Here is a 14,974-nt window from a genome sequence, read left to right as displayed (position 1 = left end):
CATCCCCACACCACAGTGGACCAAAGCAGGCTTAATTTAGAAGGCATAGCACTCCAAACCACACCAATAAATGCAAAGAAATATGGGTAAATCAAAGAGACCCCTAATATCTGGAGATACAGAGATAAACCCTAGCAAGTTTCCAAGTCCACCAAAATGCACAGATCCATGGGAAGGAGACCTAAAAGCAGCCATGAAGAAGGAAACACAAGAATTGATAAAAGAAATGCTAGCTATTGAGTATAAGAAATCTATGGATGAACAAATCAGCCAAATTAAAGAAGAAATGTTAAAGAAATGTTAAAGAACATGCAAAAAGAATTGAAGGAATTAAAAGACAAAGTAACAAGCCTTATGAGCAGAAACACAGAGTTGGAGAAGCACATTGAAGAACTCGAAGGAAAACTGCAAACAAAAAATGACCAAGAAACCAACCAAGAAATAAAAGGCAAAGCACTGGATGAAAAGTCCAGTATCTAATGAACAAAAACAAAAGAAACAATCTAAGAATTGTGGGTATACTAGAAGGGGTGGAAATAGGAAAAGGGGAAGAACAAGTAGTCAGAGATATTATAGCAGATAACTTTCCTACCCTCTGGAAAGAAACTTCAGTGCAAATCCAGGAAGTGAAGAGAGTCCCTAATAAAATAGACCCTAATAAACCAACACCAAGTCATATAGTAATCCAAATGGCAAAAAAAAAAAAAAAAAAAAGAGAAAGATGAACTCCTTAAAGCAATAAGGGAGAAAAAAAACCTCAAGTACAAAGGAAGGGACATAAGAATCAAACCAGATCTCCCATTTGAAATAATTCAAGCAAGAAGACAGTGGAATGACATATTTAAATGACTGAATGAAAGAAATTTCCAACCTAGGGCCCAATACCCAGCAAAACTATCATTCATATGGGAGGGCAGACTAAAAACATTCTCAAACAAGAACCCTTGCTGATATCTTAACTTTAAACTTTCAGCCAAAGAACATTAAGATAAATAAAACAGAATCCATGTACAATTACTTTGTCCCTCAAGTCCCCAGATTGTAGCACATTATAATATTTCTTAACAGCACACAAGGCAATCTAAAGCAATAAAACTTACGTAACTTCTTAAACTTTAGAGGCATAGTATTTTTTACATTTCCATGTACATGCATATTAGCTTAAGTTAACCTCAAATTTTAAGTGGGTGCATTTTAAGGATTAGAGTCAAAAGAGCACAGTAAAAACGGTGTTAGAGTGGCAATTGTTGTTTGCATAGGCCCACTTAAAACTGTTCCAGTCTGGGGGATGGAGGTGGTAGGGCGTTTGGCTTGCACAAGGCTGACCCAGGATGGACAAGGGTTTGATCTCCAGCATGCCATAAAGTCACTTGAGTCAGGAGCAATTTCTAAGCTCAGAGCCAAAACTGCCACTGGGTGTGGCCCCCCAAATACAAAACAAAACAAAAAACAAACAGTTAGGGTTAGGGTTAGGGTTAACTATTTGTGCAAACAAAGCTAATCCTAAGCGACCTACTCAGATACAAATTACACAATCCAAACCTCCGATTGTAACAAAGACCACCCTACACAACACAACTGCACAACAGTCATCTCTGTCAATAATCTCCCTAAATGTTAAGGAACTAAACTCTCCAATTAAAAGACACATAGTAGAGAACTGGATTAGGAAAAATAAACCAGACTTCTGCTGTCTGCAAGAAACACATCTACAACTACAGGATAAGCACAGGCTTAGAATAAAAGGATGGAAAGTAATTATTCAGGCCAATGGAATACAAAAAAAGAGCAGGGACAGCCATTCTTATATCAGACCAAATTGTATTCAACCTCAGGAAAGTTGATCAGAGACAAAGAGGGTCACTACTTACTGATCAGGGGAACATTAGATCAAGAATACTAATCCTGGTCAATATCTATGTACCTAATATAGAGCCAGCAAAATATGTGAGGCAACTGCTTGCAAACCTGGAGAAACACATGAAGGGAAATGTGATAATAGTAGGGGACCTCAATACTCCATATAAAAACTGGACAGATCCACCAAACAGAAAAATAGCAAAGAAATAAAAGCTCTAAATAAAAAATTAGAAGATCTAGGGATCTTATATAAGGCCGTCCATCCCCAGAAAGCAGAATATACATTCTTCTCAAGCCCACATGGAACCTTCTCCAGAATAGACCATGTCTTAGGATACAAAGCCAACCTATATAAGACCACAAATGTAATAATAATTAGAAGCACCCCATCAGATCACTGTGCAACAGAGGTCAAAATTGACTTCATGAAGAAGCAATGGAGAAAAACTAATACCTGGAGATTAAACAACATGCTGCTTAACAACAGCTGAATCAAAGAGCAACTCAAGGAAGAAATAAAAAGATTCTTTGAGACAAATGATAATGAAGAGACAACTTGTCAAAATTTGTGGGACACAGTAAAAGCAGTAATTAGGGGGAAACTCATAGCAATACAGGCCTATATCAAGAAACAAGAAAATGACAAAATCAACAGTTTAAAGGATCACCTCAAGGATTTGGAACAACAGCAGCAGAGAAATCCAACCACAACCAGAAGGCAAGAAACACTAAAAACCAGAAATAAACAACATAGAAACTAAGAAAACAATAAAAAAAATAAAACAACAACAATGAGACCAGGAGTTGGTTTTTCAAAAAAATAAACAGGATAGACAAACCACTGGCAAAACTCACCAAAAAAAGAGGGAAAACACCTAAATCAGTGGTATCATAAATGAAAGGGGAGAGGTTACAACAGAACACCAAGAAATACAACATATCATGAGATCATATTATGAACAACTATACTCAGCTAGGCAAGAAAACCCAGTAGAAATAGACAGATTCTTGGAAAAATACCATCTTCCGATGTTGGAAAATGAAGAACTAGAAAGCCTAAACAGACCAATCACCTCAGAGGAAATTAAAGATGTAATTAAGAAACTCCCTAAGAACAAAAGTCCAGGCCGAGATGGATTTACAGGTGAATTCTATCAAATATTCCGAGGAGACTTACTTCCACTTTTCCATAGGCTCTTCCATACCATCGAAAAAAACAGGAATCCTCCCAAACTCCTATTATGAGGCTAATATCACACTCATCCCCAAAGATGGCAAGGACACCACCAAGAAAGAAAACTATAGACCAATGTCACTAATGAAAATAGATGCAAAGATACTCAACAAAATCTTAGCAAACTAAATCCAGCACTTCATCAAAAAGATCATACATCATGACCAAGTGGGTTTTATACCAGTAATGCAAGGTTGGTTCAATATACACAGAAACATTATACATCACATCAACAACAAGAAAGACGAAAAAATATGATCATATCAATCGATGCAGAGAAGGCTTTTGACAAAATCCAACACCTTTCATGTTAAGGAAACTCAGCAAAATAGGGTTAGAAGGAATCTTCCTCAAGATAGTTACAGCTACCTATGAAAAGCCTATAGCCAACATTATACTTAATGGCGAGAAACTAGAAGCATTCCCACGAAGGTCAGGAACTAGACAAGGCTGTCCACTCTCTCCACTATTATTCAATATAACCTTAGAAGTCCTACATTAGCAATCCGACAAGAGAAGGGAATCAGAGTAATCCAAATTGGGAAAGAGTAACTCAAACTATATCTACTTGCATATGATATGATGATATACATTGAAAACCCTAAAGAGTCCACAGTAAATCTACTAGAAACAACTAACCAATACAGTAAAGTGGCTGGATACAAAGTCAATACACAAAAGTCAGTAGTGTTTCTACATACAAACAATGAAGTCGAGAAGAGAGAGATCAAAAATACAATTCCATTTAAAATAGTATCAAAAAATATCAGGTACCTAGGAATCAACCTTACAAGGGAAGTGAAAGAACTATACCAGGGAAACTTTAAAACACTCCAGAAAGAAACTGAAGAGGATCTTAAGAAATGGAAAAATGGAAACCATGCCTGACCAGTGGGGCCCGACTGTGAAAAACTGTGAGTGCTGCCTGTCTGTGTCTGTCTACTGTCTTCTTGCATGAACCTCTTGGGAGTGGGCTGAAAAGAGGCTCTGCTTCGCTACATGATTAGGCAAGAAAAAGATATCAAGGAAATTCAGATAGGAAAGGAAGAAGTCAAGCTCTTTCTGTTTGCAGATGACATGATACTCTACTTAGAAAACCCTAAAGACTCTACCAAAAAGCTTCTAGAAACAATAGACTCATATAGCAAGGTGGCACAAAAATCAATGGCCTTTCTATACACCAATAGTAATAAGAAGAACTGGACATTAAATAAACAACCCCATTCACAATAGTGCCACACAAACTCAAATATCTTGGAATCAACTAGACTAAAAATGTGAAGGACCTATACAAAGAAAACTATAAAACTCTGCTCCAAGAAATAAGAGAGGACACGTGGAAATGGAAACACATACCCTGCTTATGGATTGGCAGGATTATCATAATCAAAATGGCAATACTCCCCAAGTCATTATACAGATTTAATGTGATCCCTCTAAGGATATACATAACATTCTTCAAAGAAGTGGATCAGGCACTTTTGAAATTTGTTTGGAAAAATAAACACCCTAGAATTGCTAAAGCAATCATTGGGAAAAAGAATATGGTAGGAATTACTTTCCCCAACTTTAAAATTTACTACAAAGCAATAATTATGAAAACAGCATAATATTGGAATAAAGACAGGCCCTCAGATGAGTGGAATAGGCTTGAAAACTCAGAGAATGTTCCCCAGACATACAATCACCTACTTTTTGATAAAGGAGCAAGAAATTCTAAATGGAGCAAAGAAAGCCTCTTCAACAAGTGGTGTTGGCACAACTGGCTAGCCACTTGCAAAAAATTGAACTTAGACCCCCAGCTAACGTCATGTAAGAAGGTAAAATCCAAATGGATGAAAGACCTCGATATCAGACCCAAAATCATACGATATATAGAACAACACATAGGCAAGACACTCCAGGACATTGAGACTACAGGTATATTCGAGGAGGAAACTGCACTCTCCAAGTAAGTGAAAGCAGAGATTAATAGATGGGAATACATTAAGCTGAGAAGATTCTGCACTTCAAAGGAAATAGCACCCAGGATACAAGAGCCACCCACTAAGTGGGAGAAACTATTCACCCAATATCCATCTGATAGGGGACTAATCTCCAAAATATACAAGGCACTGACAGAAATTTACAAGAAAAAAAACATCTAATCCCATCAAAAAATGGGGAGAAGAAATGGACAGACACTTTGACAAAGAAGAAATACAAATGGCCAAAAGACACATGAAAAAATGCTCCACATCATCAGGGAGATGCAAATCAAAAACATCTATGAGGTACCACTTCACAACACAGAGAATGGCACACATCACAAAGAATGAGAATAAACAGTGTTGGCGGGGATGTGGAGAGAAAGGAACTCTTATCCGCTGCTGGTGGAAATGCCATCTAGTTCAAACTTTATGGAAAGCGATATGGAGATTCCTCCAAAAAACTGGAAATTGAGCTCCCATACGATCCAGCTATACCACACCTAGGAATATACCCTAGGAACACAAAAATACAATACAAAAACCCCTTCCTTACACCTATATTCATTGCAGCACTATTTTCCATAGCAAGAGTCTGAAAACAACCAAGATGCCCTTCATCAGACGAATGGCTAAAGAAACTGTGGTACATATATACAATGGAATATTATGCAGCTGTCAGGAGAGATGAAGTCATGAAATTTTCCTATACATGGATGTACAGAGAATCTATTATGCTGAGTGAAATAAGTCAGAGAGAGAGATAAAAACTCGGAATGGTCTCACTCATCTATGGGCTTTAAAAAAATGAAAGACATTCTTGCAGTAATAATTTTCAGACACAAAAGAGAAAAGAGCTGGAAGTTACAGCTCACCTCAGGAAGCTCACCACAAACAGGGATGTGTTTAGTTAGAGAAATAACTACAGTTTGAACTGTCCTAATAATGAAAATATATGAGGGAAATGGAAAACCTTTCTAGAGTACAGGCGGGGGTTGGGTGGGGAGGAGGGAGATTTGTGACATTGGTGATTGGAACGTTGCACTGGTGATGGGTGGTATTGTTTACATGACTGAAACCCAAACACAATCATGTATGTAATCAAGATGTTTAAGTATAATATATAAAAAAAAAGAAATGGAAATACATCTCATGCTCATGGATAGGTTGAATTAATATTTCAAAATGACTAGCCTACCGAAACTACTGTATAGATTTAATGCAATCCCAATCCAAATTCAAACATCATTCTTTAAAGAATTAGAACAATCAATCACAAAATTCATATGGAACCAAAAAAGACCCAGGACAGCTAAACAAATAGGGGAAAATAAGAAGCTGTGTGGCATCTCCTTACCTAATTTGAAACTATACTATAAAGCCATATTGATCAAAACAGCATGATACTGGAACAGAGACAGGACCTCAGAGCAGTGGGTCAGAACAGAATTCCCAGACATAAACACCGAGATATACAGCCAAGTAATATTTAATAAAAGAGGCAAGAACTTTAAATGGTCAAAAAAAGTCTATTCAACAAATGGTATTCGTACAACTGGAAAACCACATGTACGAAAGTGAAAATTAACACATACTTCCCTTCTTATACAAAAGTCAACTCAAAATGGATCAAAGACCTTGAAATCAAACTCGAAACTATAAAGTTTATCGAAAATAAAATAGGCAGAACACTTGAATACCTATATATCAAAAAGGTCTTCGAGGATGGAGCACCAGTGACAAGAACTTTAGCATCAAACATAAACAAATGGGACTACATGAAACTAAAAAGCTTCTGTATGGCGAAAGAAACCTTACTTAACACAAAAAGACAGTTAACAGAATGGGAAAAAAGCTTTTCACTCGACATATCAGATAAAGGGCTGATATCTAGAACATACAAAGCACTCAGAAAGCTGAGCTCCCCCCCAAACCAAACAAATTCATAAAAAAATGGGGAGATGAAATGAATAGATACTTCTCTGAGGAAGACAGAAGGATGGCCAACAAACACATAAAAACATGCTCACCTTTACTCATCATCAGGGAGGTCCAAATCAAGACAACAGTGAGGTACCACCTTACACCAGTGAGGATGGCTCACATCAAAAATAATGGGAAAAATCTGTGTTGGCTTGGGTGCAGTATGAAAGGCACTCTCATCCACTGCTGGTGGGAATGCCCCCTAGTCCAACGTCTATGGCGTCTATGGAGAACAGTCTGGAGAGTGCTCAACGAACTCAAAATTGAGCTACCATTTGACCCAGCAATTGCTCTCCTAGGTATCTACCCCCAAGTTGGAAGGACATTCATTCCAAAGTATTTGTGCACCCCACTATTTATCGTAGCACTCAGTATAATAGCAAAGTCCTGGAACCAACCTCTATGCCCAACGACAAATGAAAGGATCATTAAGATGTGGTATCTATACACAATGGAATACTACATGGCAGTCAGAAATGATACAATCACAGACTTTGCAGCAACGTGGATGGACCTAGAACATATTATGCTAAATGAAGTAAGTCAGAAGATGAAAGATAAACACAGAATGATAGCACTATTCTGAAGCACCTAGAACATACACCTTATAGACAACTAATACTCAAGAACCAAATAACAGGGTTTAAAAGGATAGAAACTCCAAACACTGTAATAATCAACATATACTAGGGAGTAAGGTCCAAAATACAAGAAAAGAGGAGCAAAACAAACTCTTTTTTTTTTTTTTTGGTTTTTGGGCCACACCCAGTAACACTCAGGGGTTACTCCTGGCTATGAGCTCAGAAGTCGCTCCTGGTTTGGGGGACCATATGGGACACCGGGGGATCGAACCGCGGTCCGTTCAAGGCTAGCGCAGGCAAGGCAGGCACCTTACCTTTAGCGCCACCGCCCAGCCCCGCAAAACAAACTCTTGACAACACATTATACCACAAGGAATCCAGCAATAGCAGAAACAGCAGCATTGAGAGAACAGGTATGTAATCTGCCTTCTAATAATACAAAGGCTCATAATAATCTCTTAGGGATCTTATACAGGATCACAGGTAAAGAACACCATGGGAAATCACTAACTCCAATGGAAACATCTCATAACACTATGTTTTAATGCCTTAATCTTACTATATTTAAAATAACCTCTCAGCTTTTCTATCCACAGGCATTCTTGGATACAAAGGGTGGACAAACTTAGATGGCATCCTGGGGCCCAGTCACACGAGATACCATACCCAGCTTGCACTATGAGAATGTCCCGAGAAAACTATTTAACATACACTTTATCTCCAGGTTATACCTTCTTTTATGATTTGAAGCACGTGACCAATCAGACGACCGAAGCAGCAACTGTGATGTACAAACTTATACTACAGGTCCTACTCATGGAACACATTCAAGTAAACTAGCATTCCCTTGCTATTCTCTCCTCTTTTCTCACTACTTTCTTTTTTAACTTTTTCTTTTCTATACCTTTCTTCTCTTTTCCTTTTTTCTTTTCCTCTTCTCCCTTTCTTTCTAGTGTATTTTCTCTTTTCTTCCTTCCTACCCCTTCCATATACTTTCTCCTTTCCCCCTTTGGAAATCCAACTATCCCTTCACCCTTCAAACCCATCCAGACCTCCCACTGTATTAAAACTCTTCACCCTCTGTTCTTAATCCATTAGGCATCAAGACTGACCTCTTACCCCAACGAACCAGTACCCAGCACCCAAGCGAAGGGACACGCAGTCAAACCCACACCTCGTCCCCTGCAAGAAAAGGCAACCAACTCCCCTGCGAACTCGTGCTGTGCGGCCCTCCCTACCAACTCCCCCTAACGTGGACTGTTACTTGAAACCAAACTTAGCTCTAAAAATATCCCCAATGCCAGAGCTCTTCCAAGACCTCCCTGCCGCAAATCTTTACCAATCTCAAGAAGGTCAGGGGCTGTGATGGAAAGGTGCCTGGGAACCCACAGACCACAAGAAAATCCCAAAAGACAATGGGGAAACCTAAATTTTCAACATAAGTATAAGACCTTTATTACACCACCTCCTTACCTGCTTATCCCCCAAATTAAAGTAGTCTCTTGCAAAAATAAAAATAAAAAAAAATAATAGATGTGAGAGTTGAGGCATTTTTCTGGTAGACTGTATCAGATTAGTGGTGTCAAGAATGACTCCAAGGACTTTTACCCAAGTTATAAGAAAGTTAGAAATGCCCTTAATTACCATAAATGAAGGAAAATTTAAAGGAAAACTTCTAGGAACAGATTTACATATGTTACATTTGAGCTATATAACAGACATTCAAGTGGAGCCCTATATGTAGAGGGGTTATATGCATCTGAAAATCAAGAAAGAGAAAACATTGCTGAAAACATCTAATGCTAAATATAATAATTTGTTTTATAGATTCATAAGTGTTCAGTATTCAGGATGAATTGCTAGCTGATTTTAAACAAATATTTTTCTGATATTAATAGATTTCTTTGCTATATGTTGATTATTTTAATACTATATGAAAACCTATTTAAAGAGGACTTACTTATATTTTCTACAGTATCATAATATAATGCTGATTAGACCAAGTATAATTTATCAGAAAAATATCATACTTTATTTTAGACTTATTTGCCAGAATTTACTGGCAGAGAGATGAAATAGGTATAAGCTGTTCATTTATCATAACTCTGATTTTAACAATTGCCAATGAGACAACTATTGAAAATATGAAGTAATATCTTCCAATCTGAGTTGGATTTTCTTACTTGAAATTTGACTTAAATATAGATCTTCAACAGTGGCACTGAGATGCCTTAGATATTTGAATATTATTCCAGTGAGAATTCTTACTGTAACGTCTATTCAAAGAGGGTTTAACATAACCCAGTGGTGTCAATCACCTTACTTACCAGGATAGGAGGAGATGGCATTGATATGGGTGGTCCTGATGACTCCAACCCGAGTCCCTCGGTTGTTTTTCATGCACATGCAGATACATATGGCAATTCCAGCAATGACTCCCATGATGAACACAATTCCAAACACAATGCCAGCAATTGCTGTGCCCCTATGAATAAATATCAGAAGAAGTTTATTGAAATGACAGCATTCTTAAGCCTTTTAAATATAACTTCATAACTGGAGAAGAAAAGTGGTCCTCAATAATTGTTTTTAAGACGAACAGAAAAATATAACTCTCTAATTTGAGAAGCAAACAATCTTGTGCATTTCAGGAGCTATGAAAAAAGTGTGTCTTTAGGGAATTCCCTTCCAGCAGAATTAATTCACCATTTAGATCCTGATTTTAAAAATTCATGTATTTATGTAGAGTACAATTTTGGCTATGCTCTCTAAAGTAATAATTAAAAAAACATTCTGTTATACACTTAAAAAGCGAAGAATTTATCTATTATACATAGTGTATGTGTGTTTAATAAAAATATTTAAATTTTTCTAATATTAAATAAGACCACATTTTCTTTTGATGCAAACTTTATGAAGTAAAACTAGAACTATTTTAACAAAATAAATAAAACATACACAAATTATTTTTAGTTAGATAATAATTACGGCAAAGAAATATGACTAAATTCAGGAAAAATGTAAGCAAGACTTTTATTTCTACAATGTCTATATTTTTATTTAAAAACTTCATGCAACAAAACAAAGAAAATATCGTGAGGACATCAACTTCATAGATATGATATATAAGAATCTATATTTCACCACTTTTAAAAAGTATATGGATTTTAGTTACAGCAATGTAAATTGTCATCACACAGTATGATTTCTAGAAGTATGATTTCTAAGAAGTATAGCACAAGTATACACATATAATGTAACAGGAATATTCTTCAAAGTATTTATTTTTAACAACAAAATATCAAAATACCCCAATATTCTTAAAAAGGATGACATACCAGAGAAAATGAACCATGCACAATGACTTACAGAGGTAGAAGTATACATGATGTAACTGCAATAATATAGTAGGTAGGGTACTTGCCCTGCATGTGTTGACCATTGTTGGATTCCAGGCTCCCTATATGGGTTCTCAGAGCCCTGGCAGGAGAAATTCTCTGAGCACAAAGCCTGGAGTAAGCTCTAAGCTCCACTGAATGTGGCATAAAAACTCCAAACAGTTTATAGCTTGAAGAGATAGAACATCGAATAAGAGCTTTCATTGAACATAGCAGACCCTGGTTCAATCCCTGGACACCACATGTGGTCCCCAAGTATTACCAGAAAAAAAAACCATGACTACAGAGCTAGGAGTAAGTCCTGAGCATCACTAATTATGGGCCCAAATAAAAAATATATATACACACACATATATTCACATATTTTAGTGAAAATGGAAGTATTAACAATTAATACTATGATTCAGAGCTAAAGCTATATTCTATTTAAATTTTCCATACATACATACACACATATCTTGCAAATATGGAAAAATAAGACAAATTTTCACTTTCTAACTTGTATATTCTCCAGAATCAACAACCATTTTTAATTCCTCTGGCAATTTTTGCTAATATTTAAATCCACATTCAATAACATTAATGTGTTACTTGATTTTTTCTATCTCTTGGGTCCCCAAAGTACTTTTATAGAAATGCAGTTTATTCTCAGATAAACTGTCTTTGTTTAAACCAGTCATCATCATCATCATCATCATCATCACCATCATTATCATAATCATCATTATGATTATCAACAAATTGCTGGCTGATGATTCAAAAATATACCATGGTTACTTTTCATTTCATTTCTCTTAACATTCATATTTTAAAGAAATTTTCTTGAGTTTCCATCTTTTTTCCATATACCAATTGCTATTCCCATCCCTCCTTCAAAATTCCTTGAGATCTAGTACATAATTGACTTTAACTTTCCACCTACATTATGTCATTTGCAATTATGTTTTTTCCTCATGGCTATTCTCATCTTACTGCCTGCCAACTTTAGTGGACTGTCCCTTTAGAATGTATACTATTTTTTACACCAGGTAATAGTTTCTTCATGTCTGCTATCTGGATCCCATTCTTGCTGTTTGTCAGCAAATTGTCATTTACTGAATCACATTTCTGAATAACTTCTTTGCAAAAGAAAAATAAATGTTATAAGGCCTTATATGCCTGAAAATGTCTTTATACTACACAATAAGCTAAGTTCATTTTATTTTTTATTTTATTTTGGTTTTTGGCAACACTCAGGGATTATTCCTGGCTCTATGCTCAAAATCGCTCCTGGCAGGCTTGGGGAACCATATGGGATGCCGGGATTTGAACCACCGTCCTTCTGCATGCAAGGCAAACGCTTTACCTCCATGCTATCTCTCCGGCCCCACTATAAGCTAAGTTCTAAGCTGGAAGATACTATAGCACAGAAATAAATAAATAAAAATTTCATTACAATGTTTTCTAGATTTTTTTTCTTTCTGTAGAAAAATTTCATATTATTCTTATTTCCTTTGATGACTCTTTACTCTCCTTTTTTTTCCCTTCAGAAATTCTAGTTTTATTTCTAGTATTCTGAAATTTCAAGTATTTGTAATTTTCAAAAAAAAATATATTGCCAGAATCTTATTGTTTCCATAATTGAAGACTTAATGTAACCATACTACCAGGGGTCTCAAACTCAATTTACCTGGGAGCCGCAGGAGGCAAAGTCGGGGTGATCCTTGAGTACAAAGTCAGTAGTAAGCCTTGAACATTGGGGGGTGTGACCCAAACAACTAAAACAAAACAAAACAAAAAAAGATTTCTCTAGGAATCTCCATACAAAATGTACGGAGGGCCGCAAACGGCCCGCGGGCCGTGAGTTTGAGACCCCTGTAACGTTTCTAAAGAAAAAATTACCAAAGAGAAAAATATAAAATCCAATAAAATAAAATTAAAGTATGACTCAAAAAACAGACATGATACATTCTAGTTATAAGTGGGTAACTGGGAAATTTGCTGAACTCCCCTACCCTACCCAGACCATGATCTAGTTCCACATCAAGGAAACTAACCTCCACTTGGTGTCTATCTGATGTCTATTTGATAACATCAACTTCATGCTTATAGAATGTTTCACAAACTCCACCTCATGATATATCTGTGTTCAAATTCACTTTCCAGATATGTAAACCCTTACTCTTCCTGTTATCTGAACACTTATCTTATGTTTTCTTGGGATGGTACATAAATGCTACCTCTAGCTATCTGTCTCTCTCCTTTCTTTCAAATCCTTGATTTATCTCCAAAATCGACGATTTGTGGATTTTGGAAAGGAAGCAACAATGTGCTTAGCACATTGCTAGCATCCTTCAATAACCATGGGCTTTCTGAAATAAAGGTAAGAAAATTACATTTGAGCTACATAGTGATAGTAAAAAAAAATTCTAGTTTTCTTCTGGTTCAATTTTGTCACCATCTGAGTTAGACAAAATCTTTCACTTTCTATAAAGTTTTGAAGATTTTAGAATTAAGATAAGAAATTGAGCATGTGTTTTTTTACTTTATGTAAGAAGTTTTCTAAAATTTTCTCCCATTAAATGAAATACTATTTGAAATTCTAATAGTCTCCTTTGGAATATTCCTACATTACTTTTGGCATTATTAGTAATTTATGACAGTACAACATAAGACAGTGAGCTGTGGGTGCTGTTAGTCATTAAGAAAAGGAAAAATATGACATTTAACAAATATTAATTTTAATCAAAATATAGTTGATATATGACATTCTATTAATTAAAGGGATATAACTTAAAGATTCATATTTGTATCTACTGTGAAATGCTGCCCGCAATAATTCTTGCTAATATCTGTTATCATATATTAGAAAATAACTATTTTCTTTTCTTTTTTTTCTTTTTCTTTTTTTTTTTTTTTTGTGGTTTTTGGGTCACAGCCGGCAGTGCTCAGGGTTACTCCTGGCTCCATGCTCAGAAATTGCTCCTGGCAGGCACGGGGGACCATATGGGACGCCGGGATTCGAACCGATGACCTTCTGCATGAAAGGCAATTACCTCCATGCTATCTCTCCGGCCCTGCAAATAACTATTTTCAAGATTAAGAATTTGTCATGAGATAATCTGAAATAATAAAATGAAAAGTAATTTGGAAACCTTCTTTATATTATGATTTTTATGTCTAAATATGATTAAATCGGAAAGCTTAATTTATGTTCCAGAAATAATCAATGGTCCAATTATTCAGCAGAGTTTACAAAGTACGTACTATGGAGGCCATTGAGCTATCAAACTGGGACATATTTATATTAATTAATTTTCTATTTTAATAAAGAAAGAAGAAAATTAGTCACATTTTGTTTTCTTTTTGGCAGCAAATGCAAAAGTACTTGCTCTTGAGGTCAATAATGTGGTCGCGACTAATGTGCTAAATGAGATTTCTGATAATATCATGATTTTGGTGTCCTTGATCCTTTGATACCCATTAGTAGTTGTAAATTCGCTCTTTAAGATATGGCCAAGTATACAACTTACAGCATTATTTACAATGTCATTACATTATTTACAATGTCATTAAAGAAAAGAACAAACAAACAGATCCCTTCCTGAATATAAATAATATGATTTAATCAACTGAAAGGGACTAGCTATTAATTTGAGAAATTGGGCATATTATTTGGAAAGAATGCAGAGTAGTGTGTGCATTATATTTCCCCTTACAATAAACCCAAACTTTTATTGGAATCTAGGGAGTGCTCAGTGCTAAACCACCTGCCTTGCAAGCCTATGGTTGGTGAGGCTGTAGATTCCATCTCCACACCAACCCACAATCCCCATAAATTCTCAGCAATGTTATTTGGGATGCCTGGCACCATAGTTATGTACATAATCTCTGATATAACAGAACCAAGCTTGTGAAAGCATTCACTTAAGTGTGTGGTCTCAGTGGGTCCCACAACTTGAGTGTATGAAC

At 36.1% G+C, this 14,974-nt stretch overlaps 1 protein-coding gene across 1 annotated transcript in view; it reads right to left on the bottom strand.

The window, feature by feature from the left end:
• The window catches only part of CYYR1 (cysteine and tyrosine rich 1), a 152,951-nt gene that overhangs the window by 23,608 nt on the left and 114,369 nt on the right, over positions 1-14,974 (bottom strand). The window contains exon 3 of the mRNA XM_049785828.1: positions 9,953-10,110. Within this exon, the coding sequence (XP_049641785.1) occupies positions 9,953-10,110 (158 nt within the window). The remainder of the gene's footprint in view (positions 1-9,952; positions 10,111-14,974) is intronic.

The sequence above is a fragment of the Suncus etruscus genome, chromosome 13 (assembly GCF_024139225.1).
Source record: "Suncus etruscus isolate mSunEtr1 chromosome 13, mSunEtr1.pri.cur, whole genome shotgun sequence".
NCBI lineage: Eukaryota > Metazoa > Chordata > Mammalia > Eulipotyphla > Soricidae > Suncus > Suncus etruscus.
Note: the sequence above shows the minus strand (reverse complement) of the source record. Positions and strands in the feature narration are given on the sequence as shown.